The sequence below is a fragment of the Castor canadensis genome, chromosome 10, assembly GCF_047511655.1.
Source record: "Castor canadensis chromosome 10, mCasCan1.hap1v2, whole genome shotgun sequence".
NCBI lineage: Eukaryota > Metazoa > Chordata > Mammalia > Rodentia > Castoridae > Castor > Castor canadensis.
Window position 1 is genome coordinate 111,670,638 of NC_133395.1, and position 24,993 is coordinate 111,695,630.

General features: G+C 39.7%; 4 protein-coding genes and 3 non-coding genes across 16 annotated transcripts in view; 5 read left to right on the plus strand and 2 right to left on the minus strand.

The window, feature by feature from the left end:
- On the plus strand, positions 1-7,412 carry Gnl3 (G protein nucleolar 3). 2 transcript variants are annotated; one of them, XM_020175246.2, is made up of 15 exons: positions 1-156; positions 746-804; positions 1,271-1,408; positions 1,514-1,621; positions 2,032-2,112; positions 2,692-2,824; positions 3,920-4,032; positions 4,292-4,409; positions 4,945-5,032; positions 5,622-5,796; positions 5,924-6,066; positions 6,152-6,288; positions 6,475-6,656; positions 6,876-6,942; positions 7,039-7,412. In XM_020175246.2, the coding sequence occupies exons 1-15, from the start codon at positions 144-146 to the stop codon at positions 7,119-7,121; spliced, it is 1,638 nt and encodes a 545-aa protein (XP_020030835.2). In that variant the 5' UTR covers positions 1-143; the 3' UTR covers positions 7,122-7,412. The 2 variants fall into 2 exon arrangements, with proteins under 2 accessions (XP_020030835.2, XP_020030836.2); XM_020175247.2 differs by having other exon boundaries at positions 3,920-4,023.
- LOC141413243 (small nucleolar RNA SNORD19) lies at positions 2,868-2,944 on the plus strand. Its single transcript, XR_012438039.1, has one exon. It is a non-coding gene; the product is annotated as a small nucleolar RNA SNORD19 (small nucleolar RNA).
- Positions 4,078-4,158, plus strand: LOC141413249 (small nucleolar RNA SNORD19B). The gene has a single exon (XR_012438044.1). It is a non-coding gene; the product is annotated as a small nucleolar RNA SNORD19B (small nucleolar RNA).
- Glt8d1 (glycosyltransferase 8 domain containing 1) lies at positions 4,735-18,832 on the minus strand. Of its 6 annotated transcripts, XR_002213047.2 has the most exons (11): positions 18,424-18,525; positions 14,331-14,384; positions 14,149-14,247; positions 10,391-10,604; positions 9,192-9,309; positions 8,901-8,985; positions 8,625-8,737; positions 8,225-8,391; positions 8,029-8,141; positions 7,543-7,864; positions 4,735-5,639 (listed from the first exon to the last, which is right to left on the minus strand). XR_002213047.2 is itself a non-coding variant. In XM_020175249.2 (10 exons), the coding sequence occupies exons 2-10, from the start codon at positions 14,344-14,346 to the stop codon at positions 7,674-7,676; spliced, it is 1,116 nt and encodes a 371-aa protein (XP_020030838.1). In that variant the 5' UTR covers positions 14,347-14,384; positions 18,527-18,832; the 3' UTR covers positions 7,343-7,673. The 6 variants fall into 6 exon arrangements, 5 of the variants coding, with proteins under 5 accessions (XP_020030838.1, XP_020030837.1, XP_073900023.1 ...); XM_020175249.2 differs by lacking the exons at positions 4,735-5,639; positions 18,424-18,525 and adding an exon at positions 18,527-18,832 and having other exon boundaries at positions 7,343-7,864; XM_020175248.2 differs by lacking the exon at positions 4,735-5,639 and having other exon boundaries at positions 7,343-7,864.
- On the plus strand, positions 5,476-5,552 carry LOC141413245 (small nucleolar RNA SNORD69). The gene has a single exon (XR_012438041.1). It is a non-coding gene; the product is annotated as a small nucleolar RNA SNORD69 (small nucleolar RNA).
- Spcs1 (signal peptidase complex subunit 1) lies at positions 18,832-20,590 on the plus strand. Its single transcript, XM_020175251.2, has 4 exons — positions 18,832-19,199; positions 19,518-19,577; positions 19,659-19,745; positions 20,190-20,590. The coding sequence occupies exons 1-4, from the start codon at positions 18,984-18,986 to the stop codon at positions 20,313-20,315; spliced, it is 489 nt and encodes a 162-aa protein (XP_020030840.2). The 5' UTR covers positions 18,832-18,983; the 3' UTR covers positions 20,316-20,590.
- The window catches only part of Nek4 (NIMA related kinase 4), a 43,345-nt gene continuing 38,541 nt past the window's right edge, over positions 20,190-24,993 (minus strand). For all 4 annotated transcript variants that reach the window (XM_074043919.1, XM_074043920.1, XM_020175245.2 and 1 more), the window contains one exon: positions 20,190-23,833. In XM_074043919.1, coding sequence (XP_073900020.1) covers positions 23,741-23,833 — 93 coding nt within the window. In that variant the 3' untranslated portion in view covers positions 20,190-23,740. The remainder of the gene's footprint in view (positions 23,834-24,993) is intronic.

Genomic DNA, 24,993 nt, shown 5'->3' on the forward strand with positions numbered 1-24,993 from the left:
CGCGCACGCAGAAGGGCGGAGGCGCACTTTACGGCGGTAGCGTGAGTGCGTGACGCTTGTCCGTATGCTCTGTTCACACGTGGCAGCCTCCGAAACATCTCGTTTCTGTCACCTCTCCTGCCGCTGCGGTTTTCACAGCCAGCATGAAGCGACCGAGTAAGTGGGGTCAGGAGACGGGCGTGGAGAGGCCCTGTATTTGTTGTTTCTGGTGGTGGCTGAGCCCACCGGGGTGCTCTTATCTTGGGTTTGATCTCGGAGCGAGCGGTGGACGATGGGTAGGCCATCGCTCTGTTCCCGTGTAGAACTGAAGGTTGGAAGGCCCAGGCCCTAGGTCAGTCCTGTTCACCGTAGATGCATTGTTCAGAAAGAAAACTAGGCCAGATTTTAGGAGGAGACAGCGTTTGACCTTCGACTTTAGCCGAGCACTAGCTCCCAAACATACTGTTCCTCGCCTGCCGTACGATTCGTAGTGCTTGACCCGAAACGGCTTCTTGTTTCGCGTTTAACGTTCCTCTGTGATCCCATTCTACCATGGGAGGAGTATGCGCGCGGAACTGGTTCTGTTTAATCAAATTCGCTTGGATTTAAAAGTTCTAATTAGGTTTTTATTAACTTCCCCACGTTTATTAACATTAGGTAGCTAATTTAAGGCAGGAAAAAGGGCATAGCAACGTAGGGTACTCACCAAAAACTAGACGTAGTGGTCATTTGTGTTTAGTTCATTCTTTTTTTTTTTTCTTTTTAGAGTTAAAGAAAGCCAGCAAACGCATGACCTGCCATAAACGGTATAAAATTAAAAAAAAGGTAACTATTGATAGAGCTATACCAAATATATTGCTAAGCTCATTTCTGCCCCATATCACACCTCCACAGGGAAGTCTGTATTATTGGTTTAGATTTTGGGCAAAAGCATTTAGACTTCAGGAGTGCAGCTGTGGGAAAGTACAGTAATTTGGTAATAAGGAAGTCTGGAAACTTTGCTCAACATAATATAGTCCTCTCTGCAAAAAGTCTAGTGACACTTGTGTGTTTTCATACATGCATAGGCATTCTCTGTGATGTCCCATTTTATAGGACATCTTAGGCATAACTAAACTGCAGTCAGGTTGTTTTCTCACTTGAATTCTGTTAGAATACAGAGGTACTTTTGTAAAGTGATTTTTTTCTTTTTTCTTTTTTGCCATACTGGGATTTGAACACATGATCTCACACTTGTAGGCAGGCACTCTACCACTTGACCCACTCCACCAGCTTTTCTTTTTCTTAATAGATTCGAGAGCACCATCGAAAATTAAGGAAGGAGGCTAAAAAACGTGGTCACAAGAAACCTAGGAAAGACCCAGGAGTTCCAAACAGTGCTCCCTTTAAAGAGGCTGTTCTTCGGGAAGCTGAGTTAAAGAAACAGCAGGTAAATTAGCTAAAACTTCCAGTAGCGGTGTGGTGTGAGTATGTGTGCTTTGTTAAGGTAACACTGATCATTGGCATATGCATTTCTCTTACGGCTTGGACACAGCTTGAAGAACTAAAGCAGCAGCAGAAGCTCGATAGGCAAATGGAACAGGAAAAGAAAAGAAAGCGTGAAACTAACCCTGGTGATGAGCCATCCAATGCACCTGTGGAGGTAGGGCTACAACCTGTGAGAATTGAGAGACGAGTTCTGAGGCAGAAGAGAATATGCACAGGCTAGTAGGTGTCTTGGGAGGATGAAAACTGAATTCAGACTGTATTTTTTTCTTTTCTTCGGTGGCGGTAGGGTTTGAACTCAGAGTGTTGCAATTGCTAGGCAAGTTTTCTACCACTTGAGCCACACCCCCAGCCCTTTTTGCTTTAGTTTGTTTTTTAAGTAGGGTTTTGTGTTTTTTTGCCCTAGGTGGCCAGGGACTGATCCTACCTTTGCCTCCTGTGTAATTGGGATTGCAGGTGTACACCACCAGTCCTGGACCTCAGACTGAGGAAAATATGAAAACTACAGTTTATAGCTGCTGTATTTCTAATTTTGTGTTCTCTTCTTGTAATCTTTATGTCCTTCAGGAAATTGAACAGAGCAAAACTAAGAAAGCCAAGTTGGGCAAACAGAACCCAAAGAAGATACACTGTCAGGAACTTAAAAAGGTATCTTAGTCTAGGTCAGTGTCTACAAATGGTAATGAGAGTTTAAAAAATTTATGCAAGTCATTCATTGACCTGACATCAGGCCTATAAAAGGGGAAACTAATTGAAGGAAGTCAAGAGGGTAGGTAGTAATACTGTTGTTGTAGTTCTCTGACACCCGTTTCCCAAGCTCCCTCCTCCTTCTCCTCCTCCTCTTTCCTCCTCCTCCTCTTCCTCCCCCTCCCCCTCCCCCCACTTCCCCACCACTGCAGATAGAACTGGACTGTACCTCTCAGCATCTCTTGGCAAAGCCAAAAAGGCCTATCAAGTAACATAATTTGCTATGGTGGGTTGTGTATTCAGACAGTTGGGTTTATTTCCACATCGAAATCCATGTTTATCAGAGGTTGCTGAGCAAAGTTTTTCTGTTAGGCTTTACTGTGTGAGAAATGATGAGCCTGTCAACTTTTTTCGTATTAAAGTGAAGACATGAGATCCAACTCTGAACTCACCCTGGTGTCAAGTGAATGATGCCAGTATGCTTGCATTGAGGGGTCTCATAACAAGGAGTGCTGGTTCTGATTGTTTCTTCCTTGACAGGTGATTGAAGCCTCAGATGTTCTGTTGGAGGTATTGGATGCCAGAGATCCTCTTGGATGCAGGTGTCCTCAGGTAGAAGAGGCTATTGTCCAGAGTGAACATAAGAAACTAGTACTTGTATTAAATAAATCAGGTGAGCAAAAGGGATTTCCCTTTGTCTTCTCTATGAACTAGTTGAGGAATGAGGAAAATATCTAAACAGTCTGATTGACAGTGAAGACTGATAAGATCCAACTCTGACCTCAACAAAACCAGAGCATGTGTACTCAGGTTGCCAAAAACAGGGTTGAACATTGGGAGGAGGTGGTTTCTACAAGTGATTCAACTGGCTTTTCCCACTTTACCACTCATTACTTCACCACCTTGTTTTATTTAAGGGTCTGAGCTTCTATACCCAGCTTACCATGTAGTGTATTTCATACAGAAAGTGATGACAGGGCTGGAGGTATGACTCAAGTGGTGGAGTTCCTGCCTAGCAGGCCTGAAGCCCTGAGTTTAAACCTCAGTGTCACCCACCACCTGCACAATGTTGAATATTAGTTCAGGGGAAAGATCCATTAGATTATCTGTGATAAGATACTTAAATGAAATATTTAGGAAGAAGAAAACCCAAAACAGACTTGAGAACCACAAAGGGGCAAGATCAAAAATCACTGTTAATGATCAAGTGCAGTGTCTCATACCCATAATTCTAGCTACTTGGGAAGCATGTATCAGGAGGACTACAGGCTAAAGCCAGCCCATGCAAAAAGTTCAAGAGACTCCATCGTAACTAATAGCTGGGCATGGTGCAGGCTGGCCTGGGAATAAACGTGGGACCCTGTCAGAAAAATATCTAAGGCAATAAGGACTGGAGGCATGTTGCAAGTGGTAGAGTGCCTGCTTAGCAAGTATATGGCCCTGAGATCAAACCTCAGTACTGCCGAAAGTTAAAATCAGGGTCAGAAAGCAAGAGACTTAACTTGAGAATAAATCTTGGAACACAGCTGTGTGTAGAGTTAATGTAAAAGTTGAGTTAGTCCTAACAGTGAACAATACAGGAGGAATTGAAATATGGAAGAGTAGATGTTGAACTCTGTTAAGGGCAACATAATAGGAACCTTCCTCTTCCCCTATTTCCTAAAGAATACCTTTTGAAGAAAACTGGGAAAAGGTGAAATCTGTAATGTAACACATAAATTTATCTTCAGCAAAATGAAGCATGTGTCTTATTCCTAATTCCCATTAGATCTGGTACCAAAGGAGAACTTGGAGAGCTGGCTAAATTACTTGAAGAAAGAATTTCCAACAGTGGTATTCAAAGCTTCAGCAGTTCTGAAGAACAAAATGAAGGTAACCAAGGTACACTTCTACCATTAGTGGTGAAAAACGTGTTTAGCAGATTTTGGATGGTTGAAATATGATGAGTGTACAAAATATTGACTAAAAAGTGAAAGTAAAGAGATCCAACTCTGATTTCACCTGGACACCATCTGAAAGGCAGCAGAATCTAGAGAGGTGGGCTCTGGCACCTCGCTTTTTGAGTCTTATCTAGTGAGTTCTTAGAATAATTAATCTAATTAGTGGCTAATTCATGTATTTGGAATTTTACCATCTGAAGGTACAGAAAAAAGCTGTTCCATTCAAAAGTAAGGTCTGCTTTGGCAGAGAAGGCCTTTGGAAACTTCTTGAAGGTTTTCAGGAGACATGTGGCAGAGCTATTCAGGTTGGAGTGATTGGTGAGTTTTATAACATTCTGTGTCTTACTACCTACATGTCAAGATGCTTTTAAGGATTTTCCCATGTTAAGGGAGAACAGGTTATTGTGAAAGAAAGGGCATTCAAACACAAGTTCATGCCCACTTCACCATAACATAATTTAAAGAACAAAGACTTAAATAATTGCTGCCAGATTCAATTTGTTGTTGGGCCTGAGCTCTGCCAGAGGTTGACTTCTGAAAGCTCTTAGTAGCTGGGAGTACAGCTTAGTGGTAGAGCACTTTTCTAGCATTTGTGAGGTTCTGGATTTCCCCAGTGCCATAAATACATACATACACGCATACATACATACACATTTTTGGTTTATTTGAGTTAAGTCTTTTCCTACCCTTTTACAAGTGAATGCAAGAAATGAGGAAGCTAAGATTGGGCTTAGTGTTGAAGTGAAGACACTCAGATCCAACTCTGATCTTGCACTGAATACCAGAGAAACAATTAAGCATTGGAAATTTTTACAATCACCACATAATGCATTGTCCAAATTTTCATTTATAGGTTTCCCAAATGTGGGGAAAAGCAGCATCATTAATAGCTTGAAACAAGAATGGATATGTAATGTTGGTGTTTCCATGGGGCTTACAAGGTAAATTGAGCTGTTCAATAATTAGAATATCATAGATGAGTATAAATAGGTTTTATTTTTGATAATTTGAGGAAGGCAAGTTTTTATTCTTTCTTTAAAGAAAGGAAGAGGGCTAAGCCAGTGGGAGACTTGGGAGCTTGATTATAGAGTGGGACAGCTGCCTATATTTCAGTTTGAAAGACAAATTAAAAATAAAAATAGAAAGGGTGGGGTGTGGCTCAAGTGGTAGAGGGCTTGCCTAGCATGTGTGTGACCCTGGGTTCAATCCCCAGCACCACTCACATAAAAGAGAGAAGGCTGCCTTAGAGACAGTGACATTTGAACTTGACTTTGTGAAATGAGTAGAAATTGGCCAGGTAGAAGAAAGAATACGTACAGCAGAACATAGTTTGGGTAGGTGGCATAGTTTCTTTTTTTCGAGGTGACTGTTGTGATCGTAGACAAACATGAAGCAAATGATGATAAATTGTGTCTGACTCACTGTGTTGAATTTGTTCAATCCAACCCTGAGCTTCATGTTCTGTCTCTTGGCTTGCAGGTAAACCACAGTGCGCCTCCATAACTGTTAGTCCCATTTCTCTTCTTTCAGGAGCATGCAGGTTGTCCCCTTGGACAAACAGATCACAATCATAGACAGTCCAAGCTTCATTGTCTCACCACTTAACTCCTCCACTGCACTTGCTCTGCGGAGTCCAACAAGCATAGAAACACTAAAACCAATGGAGTCTGCTAGTGCCATCCTGGACCAGGCTGATGCTCAACAGGTAAAAGAACTAGTCCCTTGCCTTCAGCTCCTCACCACTGATCTTTTTCACCATTAGCATGATGTTCAATTTTCCATCTATACTGTATCAGATAAATGACAGTTCCTATTTCATTTTATTTTTAAAGGTAGTACTAAAATACACTGTCCCAAACTACAAGAATTCTCTGGAATTTTTTACAAAGCTTGCTCAGAGAAGAGGTATGCACCAAAAAGGTGGTAGCCCAAATGTTGAAGGTGCTGCCAAACTGATATGGTCAGAATGGACAGGGTAAGTGAGGTTTCTTTCTCTTGGCATTTTGGTGACTACTTAAACTAAAGGAGCTGGTTTTAACAGGTCTTGTTTTTAATACCAGTGCCTCATTAAATTATTATTGCCATCCTCCTACATCCTGGACAACTCCTCCACATTTTAATGAGAGTGTTGTGGCAAACATGAAAAGGGGCTTTGATCTGGAAGAACTGGAAAAAAACAATGCTCACAGCATGCAGGGTAAGTGAGATTTGTGTTTCATCGCTGTTTTTATCTGCTGACAGAACAATAAAGAGAAAATTAAGTGAGGTTTTATATTAAAAAGTAAAAGCAAATCTTAAGTTGCTTTCTTAGAAGTCCTTTGCCCCAGATTCACCTGCTGATTTTTTGTCTTATCTATTTGTGTGGTCTTTGTTACTTCCCTAGCCATCAGGAGCCCTCATTTAGCCAGGAGCATCCTTTTCCAGTCTTCAGGTCTGACAAATGGAATAATAGAGGAAAAGGACATACCTGAAGAATTGACAAGACAGAGAGAGAGCAAACAGGAGGTGGGGGACAATAACAGTAACATGGTCGGTGACCAGGAAAGTGTTGATGGTGAAGTTGATGTAAGTGTATTCTCTGATTTATTAAAAGCTGAAGTTTTCTACCATTATACATAACTAATGGCTAAAAGTAGAAATAAAATATTTTGAAATCAACTGGAAGAAGCCCTGCACACTTAGGTATTTGAGGCTTATGATCTTGAAATTTACACATTTCACATAATTGGATATATATAATTGACAGTGGCTGCTAATCCTGTTCTGTTTCTTTTTGTCTCACAGGAAAAAGTCTCAGACATCTCCCCTGTAGGAGACACCACGAAGGCTCTGCCTGAGGAATCCACAGCAGGTGAATCTGGGGTGAAGGACTTGGAAGAAAGCAACTTGACTTAGATTTGCTTTTACTTTTTTACATAAAACTTCACTTAATATTTTTCTCTAATAGGTGAACCATCTGCAGGATCTTTTATTTTGGATGAACTGGCTAAAGAGGATGATATTTATGACTTCAGCACAGATTACATGTAACAGAATTATGTAGTCCAGGCTTTTCTCAAATTTGTGATAGTCCCACCTTCATCACCTGAGTGATGCAGACAAGTGCTAGCTAGAACCACGTGTACCAAAATGTTATTATATGTGTTTTTGTGCTGGTTTTGGTATGACATGAGCTGTAAATTTTGTGAATATGGATCATGAATGTATAAACAATTTAGAAAGTCTACATTCTATAAAAAGACATAATAAAGTCTACTGAAAAATGTTGGTTTATTTACACATCAAGCCACAGGTTACAAAATAAAAATCAGTTTTGAACTAGCTGTACCAGCCTTATACCATTCTTCTGATGAATCAGGACTATAGTAAGAAACACTTGGTAAGGCAGATGGAGACATTTATAGTCTGTCTTATAAGGTGACTGTCAGACAGGGCAGTCTGTCATCCTTACCCAGCTGAAACATCCCTTTTTCTGTTGGTTGCTATAGATAGTCCTTGAAGGCTAGCAACTGTTACTTCACTTCCCACGCATATAGTGTCTTCCAGGATTTCCTGAGAAATGTTTATAGCTTAAATTCTGTTTTACTTTATATTTGAGATTTCTGAATGTCTTCTGATTAGATTGAATTTGCCTGTTGGATCTGGAATATACCATTTTTCCCAAACATCAGTATATGAAGCAGTTCTTCCCCATGGCTTAAAGTGTCCATTCCAATGAAGTAACTTGGCAGCCTTTACAAACTGTGGTGAATATCGTTTTCCAGCACTGGAACCTTGTAATTGAGAGAAAGAGTCAAATGATCATACCAGTAAGACACAAGGCAATGGCATGTATTAAACTGCAGAGAAACTTAAGGGAAACTGGCTATATTCCATCCCTGAGGATGGTTCTTTAGATATTAATCACTGATTAACCTAGGCTATTATTTCCTCTTACCAAGGTGGCGGACATTCCACATAGGGTCAATGGTGGAGTGCTGTTGATAAAACACAATAAGCAGAGGAGGCGTTGTGATGCTGCCAGCCAGTGTTCTGCTATACAATCCCTCTCTTGATGAGGACAGATAACAAATGTTAGTCAAGACTCTAGGGCTTGAAGTTCAAGAATTTTTTCATAGCTGGGCCATACTTACTCTACATTGAGTTTCATCCATTTTTCCAACTGATTAGTTATATTCTGTCGCTTCCATTCTGTCAGGTTTGCAACAAAAACTCCAGGATTAAAAGAGCAGGTACTGGCTTTCATGGAAAGCTTACGAATTCTTTCCTTTTTGTAGTCAAGGTAGCCAATGTAATTGTACTAAAAACACAAATGGAATGTATGTTTGTTACAGTTTGATAGCCAGTAAAGAAATATCAACTTGATTAATCAAAAAAGGAGTTACCTGAATTAGCCACTTTTTTGTTTTTCTTTTGGCGGTATTGGGGGTTAAACTTGGAACCTTGCACTTGCTCACCAGGTGCTCTACCACTTGAACCACATCTCCAGGCACCCCCCCCCCCACACCATTAAACTACTCTATAGGAAATTACCTGGTTCCCTGCTCCACGGATGACAACTTTAGCAGAGGTTGAATCACAATCTTCTGAGAATGCAGCAGCGTGTCCTGGTTTTAGTGGTGTATTGTACAAGGCAAGGATATCACCTGAAATGGGTAAGGTGTTAGGATAAATATTTCCAGTGCCTTGAGAGCCCTTGTTTCTCCCAATTATTCCGATGGTGACCTTTTATAAGAGACCATTCAAACATAAGACAACCCCCACAGCCTACAACCTGGATGGAGAACAATACTCATGACATTTTGATACCTTGTACAATTACATCATCATCCATGTATATGGCTTTCTTTGCACTGGGAACCAGAATTGGCAAGTAGAACCTTGCAAAGGTTAACTGGAAATGAAAAGAAGCATTAGCATAGGATACAGTGACTATGTTTTTATTTACATAGAAGCTGCTAGATTATTCTCAACACTTGCAGAAGACAGCCAAAGTACTCTTAGAACTACGCAGGCTTGGTCCTCAAGGAACTGTATGTACTATACTCTGTTAACCGGATATTCTAATCTCAAGTACAAAGAAAGATGTGTGGGACTCACTGGTTTCATGGACTCTCCCTGGTCAGGATCCTCTTTTACTTTCCCTTCCAAAAGTTTAGTGTCAAAATTCACAATTTTGTACCTGATGCTTTTCAGGGAACCACTGTTAAGCCAGGACCTGATGAAGAAAAAGCACCACATTTAAACTTTAAATATTCACATTTGTAAGATGTGAATTTCTAAATTATGCTTTCCTAACAAGGGCTTAATACAATGCAGAGAAACCCTGGGGTCCTTTATTTCTGATATGTGGTTTTCTCATCTAAAATGAGGATATTCCTGCCAAAGTTCTTTCTGAGGCAGGATTATATGGTTATTCGCTTCCAAAATTAAAACCGCTATAGGAAAACTTGAAAATATCACACCACCAAATGGCCCAGTCTTACTATATAACCAAGGCTGGCCTTGAACTTGTGATCCTCCTGCATTAGCCTCCAGAGTGCTGGAATAGGTGTGCATACCTGGCTGGACCGCTAACTTTCCAAATGTTAAAGAAAATGGAATCAAAGTACAATGGTAGTGAAAGCTAGTGATGAGTCTGTCATATATAAAATGACTATAAATTCACTGTAATGACCCTAAGTAACTCATCTGCCTGAGTCTGAGGCACTAAGACAGTGTTTCCTGAAGTAGTAGTACATACTCCTTCTACTCCATTCCAAATCAGTGTTTTGTGGACACTTGATGTTATTGCTGTCATTCATTTTGTTTGTATTAATTTTATTTTCATGAAGGAGATTCCATCACATTGGGTTTCCATTAATCACAACAACTAAAATGTAAGGACTATTTTACTAAGCAATTACTTCAAGCCAGGTGTTTTATATACATTTTCATTTTACTTGACACAGAACCCTTTAAGTTGGATATTTTTGCACCATAATTGTAGGTGAGGAAATTGCTACAAGGTTGCTCCAACCACCTTGGACTAGGATTTGGACCAGAATCTGTTCACAATTTCACCACACTACCTTGGCACTGTTCCAAGTCTTCTCACACCAAACCAGAACTACAGGAGTTGTCCATGAGATAAAATGTGAATTAAAAATCAGCCTACTGCTTCGCTCACTGAGAAAGTTGTTACTAAAACTCAGTCTTATTACCAAAACAGTAACTGAAGTAAAACCGTTCCTGGGTTGGCAGCCAGACTTCTCTAGAGCATCCACTAGAAGTAGAATCATTACGCAAGCAGAGCTCACCGGAGATGGTCTGCTGTACTGTTAAGTGTAACAATGTGGAAAATCACGTTGGAATGAGTGTTATGTTGAATGCTATTAATGGCTGCAATGGCCCCCCCAAGCCTGTCTTCAGATGCAGCAATGACCACAGGAATCTCCTCTTCTCTCCCATCTACTGCATGTTGGGGAGCATTTGGGACAAAGTCTATGGGCTGAAGTCCCAGAATTCCTGAATCTGAAAAGAAAACACACACAAGGAAGGCAATGTGATACAAACACAATCTCATGAGCTTTATTTTTTTCTCATGAGCTTTTGATATAGATTCTAAAACACGGAAAGAGGTTCAGGTGAGGATTACGGTTGCAATTTTCACTTTATTCTCTCCCATTAAATTTTAAAGCAGAGTATCCAGAAATTGTTTTCCTACACATAACAAAGTTTTTGGATAAGCAGAAGAAAGGTTTTAAAAAACAGGCTGGCAACACTCTGAGATACACCATTAGTAGGAAAGAGAACCTTTCTAGAATGTACTGTGGCTATTTGTATGAAGAATCCTAAATGGATATGTGGCCTTTGACCCAATCATTCCCTTTACTACCTCTCAAGGACAAAATCTGAGCTGGGTGTTGGTGGCTCATGCCTATAATCCTTGCTGATCAGGAGGACTGCAGTTTGAAGCCACCCCAGGCAAATAGTTCATCAGACCATATCCTGAAAAAACACTTCACAAAAAGCTGATGAAGTGGCTTGAGGTGTAGCCCTGAGTTCAAACATCCACACCACAAAAGAAAAGAAAAAAGAACAAAATCTGAAATGTAATCAAAGGTCACAATTTCATGATGAGGCTATAACTCAGTGATAAGAATGTATGTTCAGTATGTACAATGCTCTGTATTCGATCCCTAGCACCACACACACACACAAAAAAAAAAGCCAGGTGCCAGTGGCTCCTAGCTATCAGGAGGCAGAGATCAGGAGGATCGTGGTTTGAAGATAGGCTGGGCAAATAGTCTTGAGTGAGACCCTATCTCAAAAAAAAAAAAAAAAATCACAAAAAAGGGCTGGTAGAGTAGCTCAAGGTGTAAGCCCTGAGTTCAAGCCCCACTACTGCAAAAAAAAAAAAAAAGCGTCACAATTTTATTTATAATTACGAAAACCTAGAAGTAAAATGTTTTTCAATCCATAAATCATACGTAGGCATGAAATCAATTTAGTGGATCATGATCAGAATTTATTTTATTGTAGTGCTGGGGATCAAACCCCAGGATCTAGCACATGCTAGGCAAGTGTTCTACCAGAACTACATCTCCAACCCAATGATCAGAATTCGAACATGAAAAGTTTCTGGATCGGAATGCAAAATTGAATTAGAATAGAAAAGTGTAGGGCTGGGCTCCACACTTGTAATCTCAGCTACAAAAGAAGAGGAGACAGAAAGAGGCCAGCCTGGGGGTTGGGGGAAAAAGAGAAACCACCTCAAAAAACAAGCCAGGTATGGTGGTTCATGTTTATAATCCTAGCTACATGGGGACTGTGGTCTGAGGCCAGCCCCAAACAAAAGCAAGATCTGAAAAATAAAGGGCTGGAGGCATGGCTCAAGTGGTAGACGGCTTGCCTACCAAGCTGAGGCCCTGAGTTCAAACCATAGTATCAGAAAAAGAAAACAGCACAATGCAAGTATTGTTCTGTAAATCTTCCTTCTTGCCTTTTACAACAAAGTATCTGTAGGTTCTACATCAGTGAATTGAACCAACCACAGAATGAACATAGTAGATAAAAAAAATCACTGTACTAAGTATGTAGAGCCTTGTTTTTCTTATCATTACTACCCAAACAATACAGTATAACAACTACTTATATAGCATTTATGTTATATAAGATATAATCTACAGATACTCCATACAGTAGGATGTGCACAGGTTTTGTGCAAGTACTGGTCTTGAGCATCTAAAGATTTTAATCCTAGAACCAATCTCCTACATATATAGAGGGACAACTATACATTTATTCATTGTTGTATGCTGAGTGACTGTTACATAACAGGCAGTATCCAGACACTGGGGCTACAGCCATGAGTAAAACAAATAAATCCCTACCATCTTGGAGGATGGACAATAAGCAAATATATATGTGTATGCTGCATGTAATGCATTTCTTATAGTGGGATTGTTACCAAAACGTCTGAGAGTCATTGTATGAAAGATATTTTACATAGCTCAAGTGATAGAGAACTTGCCTAGCAAGCCTAAGACCCTGAATTTAATCCCCAGTACTGCAGGAGGGAAAATATTTTCCTTGTGGATACAAGTAAACTTATGGCATTAAAATTACACATGAAGAGTTTCTGCTATCACGGTGATGTGCTTATGATAACATCATCTGGGAAAACATGTAATATGTACAGTTTAGTATAATCTGAACTCTATGTACATAGAGAAAAAGACTGAAAGGTATCAGACCAAATTTTTTTTTTTTTTTTTTGCTGTATTGGGTTTTTAACTCATGGCTTCTCACTTGCTAGGCAGGAGCTCTACCACTTGAGCCACACCTCCAGTCCAGATCAAACTTTTTGTAGTATTTATCTTGAGTCACCTAATATTTAAAGAATACCACCTACATATCAGCCATCATTCTTATGCACCAGAGATAAACCAGTAAACAAAGTATTCTCATGAAGCTGAATATTATTTCATTTTTATAAATTTTCCCACCAGAAGCACACATTACTTTTATCTACATATATCATATACACATATATCATTATAAAATGTGCTATCAGGGCTGGTGTCATAGCTCAGTGGTAAAACACATGCTTAATAAAAGCAACCTCTGAGTTCAGACCCAGCACCAAAAAAAACAACAAAAACAAAAACATGCTATCTACACTCAGTGGAAGTCTGGGGAAAATTATTTTATTTTGGTAGAATTAGAGTTTGAACTCAGGGCTTCACACTTGCAAAGCAAACACCTTCAGCCCAGAAAGTTATTCTTTCCTTGCTCTGGTGGGTGGCAATCCAAAAATACTTTTTTGGTTTTTTACTGTTGTTTGTTTTGAGACAGGTTCTTACTATGTAGCCCAGATTGGTCTGGAACTTGCTAGGTAGCCTAGGCTGGTCTCAGATTCAAGATCCTCCTGCCTCTGCCTCTTGAGTACTGGGATTATAGGCAAGTACTACCATGCCCAACTTCAAAAATGATTTTTGGCAAATATCCTGAAGCCTCAAAGATCTCTCAATCTAAGGCAGGGCAGTATGAACAACTAAAATAACTTGTAATGATACAATAAAACGATTTTTATAAATCAGCTGACAAGACTTTATGATCTCTGTTTTATTATTAAAGTCCTACAGATGTGGTTCCTCAACTTAAAGGAAAGTAGCAGGTGAAGGAAAGTAATGAGACTAACACCCTAGTGACAATAATGGACATCAAACACCAGGGACACTTGCCTGTACCCATCTTCTAAAGCCCTACCCTGCTGAAACGTGAGTGGATAGCAGCCCACAGAGGCTCCTCTAAGGCCTCTGATTTGGTGGAAAGGAATATTCTGTCAAATCAAATCCTTAGCTAATGATTGCAATGCAGGGAAAAGAGTGGAGGGCACCACAGGAACAAGAGGAGTACCTACCATGCTTACTCCCAGAGTCTTCTCTACCTTTTCTAAGGCCTAGAAGCAAACTTTCTTTTCTTTTAACATAGTGATATGAGTTACAATGTGAGACACAGGAAACCCCAGGTGTTCAACAGATTCTAAGGCAACTGTAAAGAGTTCCCATACCTGAAACTTCATTCCTTAGCAAACTGCTCAGGCTGAGGAAGTTATGGTGCAAAACCAGTAAAAAGAGGACAACAGCCAGGACCAAGATGACGATGTTTACTGAAACAGATAGGAAAAACCTGCATTTTATGTGGTCAGCTTTAACTAGGTATAAAACAACATGAGTTGTAGAAAGAGCATACCTTTACGGAATGACATCTTTTTCTTCTGTCTTATATAAATATTCCTTATTAATCCTATAAAACAAAATCAAGCCCCCAGAGTCAGTAGGTATGTAAGAATGGCCATCAATTATCCTATGAATATATGCTAATATATGTTTTATATGTTTTTTTTTAAATAATGACCATCAAAATGCCTATATACTTTTAGAAGAAGTATACATCATATTCTGCAAAAAAAATCATTTGAATTAATAATTTCCAAGAACCAAATTTGGGATCTGAAATTCTCATGATAGTCATAATAAAATACTTTCAAATAATTTAGAGAACTATGTAGCCTAAGTTAGGTTTCATTTCAGAATGAATTTTTTACTTAATATTCCTAGTTAAATTGGACTGAACTTAGGTATCTGACAAAATCAACCTAAGAGCTACTATTCTCAAAAATTTTTTTAATTAAAATTTTACTTAAAAAAGAATGAACTTCCCAGCTTTCATCTCTGTTGAGTAACTGCCCATCTATTAAGAAAGTGGTACATGCCTGTATTCCAAACGCTTGGGAGACTAAAGCAGGAGGATTGAAAAATTATATGCCAGCCTAGGCTACATAACAAGACCCTGTCTCAAAAAAAAAAAAAATAGTATCCAATATTGTCACTCTGCCCTGGCCAGTCCTCCCCTGTACATCTGATGCCTTCACTTTTTCAAAACAAGTAATTCAATGGAACCAAGATTGCAGGTGGAACTAAATTTATTAAAATTGGTTTTTTTTGGAGGTACTGGGGTTTCAACTCAGGGCCTACACCTTGAGCCACTCCACTAGTCCTTTTTCTGTGAAGGATTTTTTCGAGATAGGGTCTCAAAAACTATTTGCCCAGGCTGGCTTTGAACTGTGATCCTCCTGATCTCTACTTCCTAAGTAGCTAGGATTACAGGAGTGAGCCACCTGTGCCCGGCTTAAACAATTAAATTTTTACAATGACGTCTGAGAAATGTTTCCAAGGTAGGTTTTATCCAACCATGATATTTTGACTACATTTAAAACCTTTAATTCTTTTTTTAAACTTCATCTATAATAGTAATTAACATTTACATAAAGGTATTTATTTTACAAAGCACTTTCAAACATAACATATTCCTAAAAATCAAAGTTAAGTCTAAATTTCATTCTAGGTAAACTGTATATATATTAGGCACTCAATTTCTTAGGTCTTTGAAAAGAGGAGAAATATATTAAGCTTTTTAAAAACTGAGGATCAGGGCTGGCGGAGTGGCTCAAGTGGTGGAGTGCCTGCCTGGCAAACGTAAGGTCCTGAGTTCAAACCCCAGTACTGAAAAACAACGACAAAAAAATTTCCTAAGGATTATCAGGGCAGATTACAAATGTGAGGGTAATTCAGACTCCTAAAGAACAATCTAAAGTGCACATTTCTAGAGCAGCATATATGAATATATTATGCCAGTGAACTTCCTCTCTAAAGGATACACATTATATATCCTAAGTTATATGTCTCGATCGCATTGAGCTAAGCCTTACTATAAAAGCTGGCAGATTGAGAGCTACTCAGATAAAGCCCTAATATCTGCCTACTTTGAGCATCTTCCACCAAGACTGGAGAAAACATTCTCATTCTAATAAATCCCACCTGGGACAAAGGACAATGTTCTAGCTGGTCAATTTCCAGTAACAGTCACTTACAGGCAGTACTATATATGGATTAAAAGGCCATGTATTTACGCTATTCCATTAGTGGGGCACAACAGAAATATAACTATATCAAGTATTTAGTAGTACACCTAAACAGATTAGCAAGGCAAGAAACTCATCCAGTAACCTACACAGAAAATGCCAATTACCATAGAGTGAGTATGTCAGCTCCTTATTTCCTTTCCCAATAATGAAGTTTCCTTGATATTTAGAAGGAATTCTCAAGGGGCTGGGAATGGATAAAGCACCTACTTAGCATGCATGAGACCCTTTGTTTGATTCCCAGCACAATGTTTAAAAAAAAAAAGCAGAAGGAATTCTCAAAACAAGACTGCATGTACACCCTAGATGTATAATAGTAGCTACATTTTTGTAAGAGAACTGTGTACAATTTGCTCAGCAATATTCCATTGTTCACTATGAAAATACTTTTTAGAAATTATAAAACCAACACATTCCCCAGCCACTTATTAACACACACATACACCAAGCAAACCTAGGGTATAGGCGTACCCATTAATATGAAAGAAACCTTAGGTGAAAAAAACTCTTTTCCCCTTTTTCTTATTAGCTACATGCACTTATCCACATTCTCAGTAGCTGTGCTGCCTTTTGTTTCTTCCCTGTTATTACAGACCAAGTACTTCCATGAAAGGCCATCCCACTGGTGCTCTGTATCCTATCCTCTGATTACTTATTTATTGGCAGCTCTGCGGTTTGAACTCAGGGCCTCAGGCTTGCTGGGCAGGCACTCTTATAACTTGAGCCACTTCACTAGCCCTTTTTTTGTGATGAACTATTTGCCTGGGGCTGGATTTGAACTTCATTCTTTCTAATCTCTGCCTTCTGTCTGAGTAGCTAGGATTACAGACATGCGCCACCAGCCTATGATTATTTTCTTGGTGTAGCATCATCACTCTCTTGCAGTCTGGTGTATGACACCCATAAGCACCACAGCATGTTCTGGGAACTTATAGTTAATTAAAAGAAAGAAAATGAGAAAAGACACCACTTCTCCTACCTACCCCACCTGACCCACAGGCACATTTCTCTGCCTTCCTCCCCCCATTAAAAACTCAAAAGAATTTAAAGTCTCTAACTGTAACTCCTCTCTGCTTTCACCTTCTCCACCCAGACTTGAGATTCTACATTCAAACTGCTCGTGAGGTCACCAACAGCCAAATTAATCTTTCTGTCCTTCCATTATCTCCTGAGAAGCCATCAGTAAAGTCCACCCCACTCTTCTCAGTTATGAAATTATCTTGTTTATTCTGTTTCCTGATTAGTATGTAAGCTCTATGAAAACAGGGAGCCTGTTGAAAATGTTCACTGGTATATCCCTGCCACCTAAAACTGTGCCTGCTAAATGGTAATAGGCATGTGACATTTTGAGAATGACTTTGCTAATCTAGGATGAAGGCTAGATCTCTGCTCAAGAAGGGAATGCAATCTTTGATGATAATGATAAAAACAAATCCAATGTAAGGAAAATCATGAGATTCTAGTGGAACTGTCTCTCAAAACCTGACAAGGTAATTTCCTTTTCCCCCTATTTTTATAGTTCAAACACCTGTGATAGCTATACAGCAACTGCCATCTTATGAAGTGCACTAAATGTCTATATATACCTACAACAGTGTCTGTCCGAAACACATCAAGAAACACATAGGAAGCAAGGAAGGAAAAGAGATCCCTGTAAACTCTTGCCCTTCCCTGAATCTATCTGACCCCTACCTGCACTTGCGTATTTTTCTAAGAGCAGAACTGTGTACAATCTGATCAGCAATATTCCATTGTTGGTGGGGGGTGGCCCAAACAATGTATACACATGTGAGTAAATGTAAAAACGATTTTAAAAATCTATTAAATAGTGAATAAAAATTTTTCTGGTAAAAAAATATTCCATTGTTCACTATGAAAATACTTCTTTTTAGAAATTATAAAACCAACACATTGCCAAGTCAATTAGTGCCAAAGGAGTTTACACTGTGCTGAAGTGTGGACAAGCAGGAGGAATGACAGCCACTTTCTCCTATTCCTTCACTAGCTAACTCCAACTTCCCCCAGACCTCACGCCGAGCTGCACTCCTAGACCTCCCTCGCAGAGGGCTAATCAAGCTGTCATACATTTCTGGGGTGATGTGGCTGGCTCCCTTGTCACACGAGGGGCTCTAGGAAGGCAAGAGCCACGTCCCGGGTGCAACAACTGGCACAAGGGTGCCGGGTCACTTTGCTGGCTCCGTGGACCTGTGACCGTGGCAGCCGGCAATCAGGACGGTGGGCCGCGTTCGGGACCTCTACATGGGGCGCGCTCTCCCCATGCGGCGTGAGGAGCGGCCCAGGGCGCTGAGGTTCGGCGTAGCTTCATTAATCCTAACCTAAGGGTCATTAGGGCCCCCTTACGCTTAGGAGTGACGGGGAGGTGGCGTGCCGTTCTGGAGATCCCATCAGGCCCAGAAACACCGGGTTAAAACCCATCCCGACCAGTCGCGGTGACCGTGCTTACCTGCACTGAAAGGAGGAGGGGCCGCCGCAGCCCACGCCCCGGCCCGCCCCGCCAGCTCAGCGCCCGCGTCGCAGGCCCCCGCCGCCGGGCCGCCCGCGTCCCCTGCACTCTGGGCCGAGCCCGCCTGTCCACTTGTCCTCGAGTTCTGAGACAGTCACCCACTGCCACAATCTCCAGCCCGATGGCTGTTCCTGCAGCCAGAGCACAGCGCCCAGCAGGCGCCGCGGGGCAGCCCATAGCCGGGGTCCTCGCCGAGAAAAGGCTGTCGCCATGGAGACGCGGAGCGCGCCGGGGGAGCCAGTAAGCAGCGGAAGCGCGGTCTCGGCACCCAGTATCCCTGACGGCAAACCGTCTACGGGCGCGCGATGCCTCGGCCCGGACGTGGCCGTCGCCGCCTCAACCCAGGCGGGCGGTGCACCGGGCTACAGCCAGCTGCAAAAGCGCACGTAGCCTAGCGATGGCGCGGGGCGGAGCCATGGGTTATCCCGGCAGGTCCGAGACATCCGCTTCCGGTGCCGGGGCCTTCGCGCTCAGGGACTCGTCAGGCCGGTCTGTTGATTCATGGTGTCAGACTCAGGTCCCTGCGGCCTTTGATTGTCCGCCGCACTTGTATCGCTGTCAGCGTCCTCGGCCAATCATGCTGGAACATCTAAGCTCCTTCCCCACACAGATGGTGAGGGTGCGGCCTGGGGTCTCCGCACGCCACTCGGGAGCATGGTGGCATCGAATCCCTCTCCCGGTCGCGGTTCCCATCGCCGACGGTTACTGTCCATCCTCTTTCCCGAATTATACTGTGGGGTCCTCTTCTCTTTCTGAGGGATTCCCTTGCCCGTGCTTCTCTAGGATCCTCGACCCCCCACCCCCACCCCCGGAAACCCACAAGTTTGATTCCTTTCTCAAGCCCCTGGGGAGCCCGTTAGTGCTGCCCTGAGTCCGGTCTGTGCACCTCCTCAATGGTGGCACCAGTTTTTTTGCTCTCTTTCACCCGTAGGATTACAAGGGGCAGAAGCTAGCTGAACAGATGTTTCAGGGAATTATTCTTTTTTCTGCAGTAAGTATTGGTTTTACATTTACTCTTTTTCTTTTCTCCTCCTAGCCTGACTTTATTTAATAGACTTTGTTTTGTCTCTAGATAGTTGGATTTATCTACGGTTACGTGGCTGAACAGTTCGGATGGACTGTCTATATAGTTATGGCCGGATTTGCTTTTTCGTGTTTGGTAAGAAATTTATGGGTGTTTGAGGCAAACCTAAGTTTTCTGAGTTGGGTTGCTTTGGTTGGACTTAGTAGCAAGACCCAGAGCCAAACTCTTCCCTTACCTTTCCTGTCAGTGTTTGTCCTTGCTACCACTGGAAAGGCAGAATGCCAAATATCGTCAGACGGTGAGCCGCGTAAAAGGGTGTATTTCCTTTGGCAGCTTCTCAGGCAAAACTAGCAGGACTTTCTCCTGGTGCCCATATTGCCTCCTTCACGGTGCTCTTGAGTCTTAAAGCCTTAGTATAAAGTAAGGCTTGTTTCCATCAACTGATAGTATCTTGTCTGGGCAGTTTTTGTTTTGTTAATCTTTAGCATAGGAGTCACTTTTGGAATCAGACATCACACGTAATGATCTTTTAAACTTTTAATGGATATAACTGATGCATTTTTTTCTATTTTGGTCTAGCTGACACTTCCTCCTTGGCCTATCTATCGCCGACATCCCCTCAAGTGGTTACCTGTTCAAGACTCAGGGACAGAAGACAAGAAACCAGGGGATAGAAAAATTAAGAGGCATGCTAAAAATAATTAATTGGGATTTTCATGACTCAACGCCTGCTTTTGTTTCCTGTGAGATGAGCTAAATTACTTTCATAACCAAAACATGAGCTAAAACCACCTATGCTCTTAAAGCACAGCTGTGTATAATTTAGTTCTCTTTATATTTAATTTCTAACCTTGTTGTGTTTTGATTTACAAATATTTTAGACCATCTCTTCATAATCTTGTTATGAAATGAACAGAAAACACAAGTATGCAATGTTTCTTTCAGGTATAATGAATAAATGCCTCATAAATGACAATATATATATATTTTTGTTTGTTTGTTTCTATGTTTTTTGAGATAGGGTCTCACTATGTAGTCTGGGCTGGTCTTCAATTTGAGATTCTCCTGGCTTAGCCTGTTGAGTGCTGGGATTATAGGCTTCTGCCACCATACCTGGCTTGACAGTACAATTTAACTGCCAAAGTTTTATAGTTAATTATAAGTCATTGTTTTAATGTTTCATATTAAAACTCATAGTGCAAGTCTATGGTTTAAAGGGTCTTTTGTTGATTATTCTACAACACTATTAGTAAAATCCTAAGTTATAAGTGGTTCTGAAAATGTCAGCACCATTTTTATTCTCCATAGCTATAACTTCCTAGTGTGTATGGGGGTTTTTTTGTTGTTGTTTTTTTTTTTTTTTTGGTGGTCTTGGGGTTTGAACGCAGGGCTTTCAAGCTTACTAGGCTTGAAAGCCTAGTAAGCCACTCTACCACTTGAGCCACATGTCCCCAGCCCATTCCTAGTACATCATTAACAGGAAATACCTCTGAAAAAATTTTACTAATGTAAATTTGTGGTAAAGTAACATTTGGTACCATTGAAATAAGAGCTGTTAAGCAGAAACATTTAATCTAGGCTTTACCTGAAGTAGACCAAAGTGAAAGACTCAAAAAGCTGTAAATTCCTTTTAATTTTTCCAGAGGACCGGAGAGAAAAATGTGCTGAAAGGTCTTGTGGAGTGGCTTAAGTGGTAGAGCACCTACCTAGCAAGCAGGCCCTAACTTCAAACCCCAGTACCGTCCAAAAAAAAAAAAAAAAAAGAAAACTAAGCATACGTAAGTATAATAAATGTAACTAGAAAGTTAGCAGCTCCCAGAGAAGGCTAAAAATCAAGTTACCTCATGGTCTCAAAATGAAATCTAATGGTTGAAAACAGGAGCAAGAATATATTGGGCAGACACAAACAAAAAGGAGGGATAACCATGAAAAAGTCAGATACTTGATATCAAGAATTATTAAATGGGGCAAAGAAGATATTTCATAGCTGCCAAGATGTTATTGCTACGAATCATGCAGTGAATAAATGTGAACTGTATAAAACAGACTGCTATATATACAAGAAGAGTTCAGCAAAACTTCAGTCTTGGTAGACCAACACTTTACCTTTCAGAACTTGGCAGATGAAGTAGATAGGCTACGGACAGGAAGACTTTTGTACTTGTTCTCTGTTCCTGGAAAGCTCCCCTCAGATATAAGAATTGTTCCCTTCTTTTATTGAGGTCTCTACCCATATGTCACTATAAAGGAACTCTCCCTACCAGCCACATCCACTTAGCCTGGATTAAATGTTGAATTTCATAGCATTTAACACATCTCACAGTATAAACCTATTTATTAATTGTTTCACTAGAACATTAGCTGTGTGGGAGCAGAGACCTTGCTTTGTTAACTGAAATAAAAAGTTCAGTTTCTTGACCAAACTAGCCATAATTCAGAAGCTCAATATCCACATATGACTAGTGGATTCCATACTGGACAGTACAAACATAGAACATTTCCATCATCACAAATTTCTAATGGTCAGATTTTATGTTGACTATTTAATAGACAAATTTTTTTATATGGCAGAATTCACCTTTATTGAATGCCCATAGGGCCATTCCAGTAATGGACCATATAGTAAGCAATCTGATAGAAAAATCTCCAAGAAGTAGAAGTTGTGCAGTTATGAACCACAAAATAACCAAAAGATAGTAGGATGACAACTGAATGACTGTTTAAACAAAAAAATACAGCATGGAAATAAAGTATGGGGAAATTCTTCTAACTCTAAGAAAATACTATTACTTTATATACCTTAAGTTATGAAACTTAGGTAAAATCAGTTGACTGTCAAGAAAGATGTAGGTTTCCAAAACTACAAGAAAAAGGTGAACAGATCAGAAAGACCAACAGTTTGCCAAAGATTTGCCACCACCTGGGCACTGACTAGACGGTTTTACAAGTTGAGTTCTCGTAAAACCCTTCAAAATAAAAATTTCAGAAACTGTAAGCACTGTAAGGGCAAAGCAGCATTATTCTATTCACTGCTACATCTCCAACATCCCCAGCCCCTATCAAAGCACTTGGCACATAGCAGAAATTAAATAAAAACTTAAAATAACTGAAAGAAAACATTTCATTAGAATATTTTTGTATGTGTGTAATTATTAAAGAAGATATTTTTATAAATAATAAAAATATTATTTATTAAAATATTTAGAGCAGTATTCATTCTTAAGAGTCCTTTGAACACAGAAGTGAAAATTTACTGACCAAGACTTTTATTTTACAAAAACGATTTCCTAGATAGTTATTACTTCTTATTAAACAAGAATAAAATGTGATACACAATCATACATTTAAAACATGGAAATGCAAACAATATCTTGACGTATATGAAGACAAACTTCAGGAGACAAACGTATCCAATAACTAAAAGGACCTAGACTTTACTTGCAAATTGCTTAATTAGAAGGGGAGCGTTTAAGAGATATTTTTATTGATGGAAAAATAAATCTAACAAAACTAATACATGAAAACATGATTTACAAAGCTAAAATACTTACTCAATTCTTGTATACCTTAAGTGAGGTTCATATTAAATGAAAATAAAATATTAAAAGTCCATCAATGTGTAAAAAAGGAAACCAGTTGCTCAAATACTAAATAGAGCTTTGTATTCTTTAAAACTATTCTCAGAATAGTAAATTGACTTTAAAAAAATACATAGCAACTACTCTCTAAAGTTATTAACAGCAAGTTTATCACTGGACATACTTACTTCTCCTGTTGCTTTTATCACTATAGTACTGGATAAAATTTGCAATCCAATGCTTTAATGGCCCTATTTTCAAGCTAATTAATACCTCAAAAAGTAAGGTTCTAAAGTTGGTTTAAGACTCAGTAAACAGTAACCCAAAAGTAACATTTTTCCTCATAAAAAGAATGAAAATCAAAGGTTTTTTTCTTTTGTGAACTTGCTTCATCTTACTCTGTTCTTTACATTTTTTTTTCCAATAAGAAAACCCCAGAGAGATATAAAATGGTGGTCAATGGTCTCTAATCAACTGTAACAACTTGCTTTTAAGTGAAAAACCTTTGAAAATAGAAAGTTTTTGGTTCTAGGAGCAGATTAGAACAAATTCTCAAAAGTTCACATTTTCTTCAAAAAACTTCAATTGGCGAGCTTTCACACTATAAGTTGTATACTTTTCACCCATGTGCTCCTGTAAAAGTACCTAGTTGGGAATGAGAGAAAAAGAAAATCAGTATATAATAGAAAAGATAATTTCTGTAATCCTAGAAGAAAGGCTTTCCTAAGTATGGTACCAGAGGTGGAAACCAAATGGGAAAATAATTTCGTTTACATAAAAATTTAAAACTTCAAGATTTAAAATAAAAGCAAAGAATAAATAAACTGGGAAAATATTTGCAACATTCATGCCAAAGAATTAGTAGCATCAATATATAAGGAGTTCTTAAAATACAAAAAAACCCAAAAATGTTAGAAAACTAGAATCGATGAAAACAACAAAATCAATACCATGGGTTATTCTGCAAATTCATTTATATATGTATGTAAATGTAAATCCCATACATTTATAAAACTATAATACAAATAGCCAACTAGGCAATACCTAAAATTCAACCTGACTAATCAAAAATATTGTATGACGTTCAATCTGTTCAAAGAAACCCTTGAAATTTAAATAATGCCTAATGTCTTTAAACAGTTATCACTCACCTCCTGAGGCAGTGAACTGACGGCACAAAATCACTTTGGTGGTATTCTGGTCAAAAATGTATAACCTGGCCAGGTAGTGGCATATCCCTACTGTAAGCCCAACCCTTAGAGACAGAGGCAAGAGGATTGCAAGTGGGCTACATAACAAGTTCCAGGTCAGACTTGGCTACATAGTAAGATCCCGTCTCAAAACAACAAAACTAAACTAGGAACTCAAAAGTTGAAAAGTCCAATAACTGAAATGAAAAACTTACCACAAGGGCTCAACAATAGATTTAAATTGTCAAAAGTATTAGCAAACTTGAAGATAAATCAGCAAAGATTATGCCAGTGAACGAGCAGAGGAAAAGAAGTACAGGACACCATTAACTAACTGTACCAGATGTGCGTAATATGTTAGGTGAAAAAAAGAAAGGAGCAGGAAAAACATGAATAAAGTCTGAAAACTTCCCAAATTTGCTGAAAAGCAATTAATCTACACATTCAGGAAGCCAAATGAAATCCAAGTAAGATATACTCAAAGACATCCTGGTCCTGGCTTTGAACTCAGCCTATTTCTTGAGCCACTCCACCAGCCCTTTTTTGTGAATTTTCTTTTTTTTTCCGAGATAGGGGCTCACAAACTATTCGTCTGGGCTGGCTTTGAATCATCGT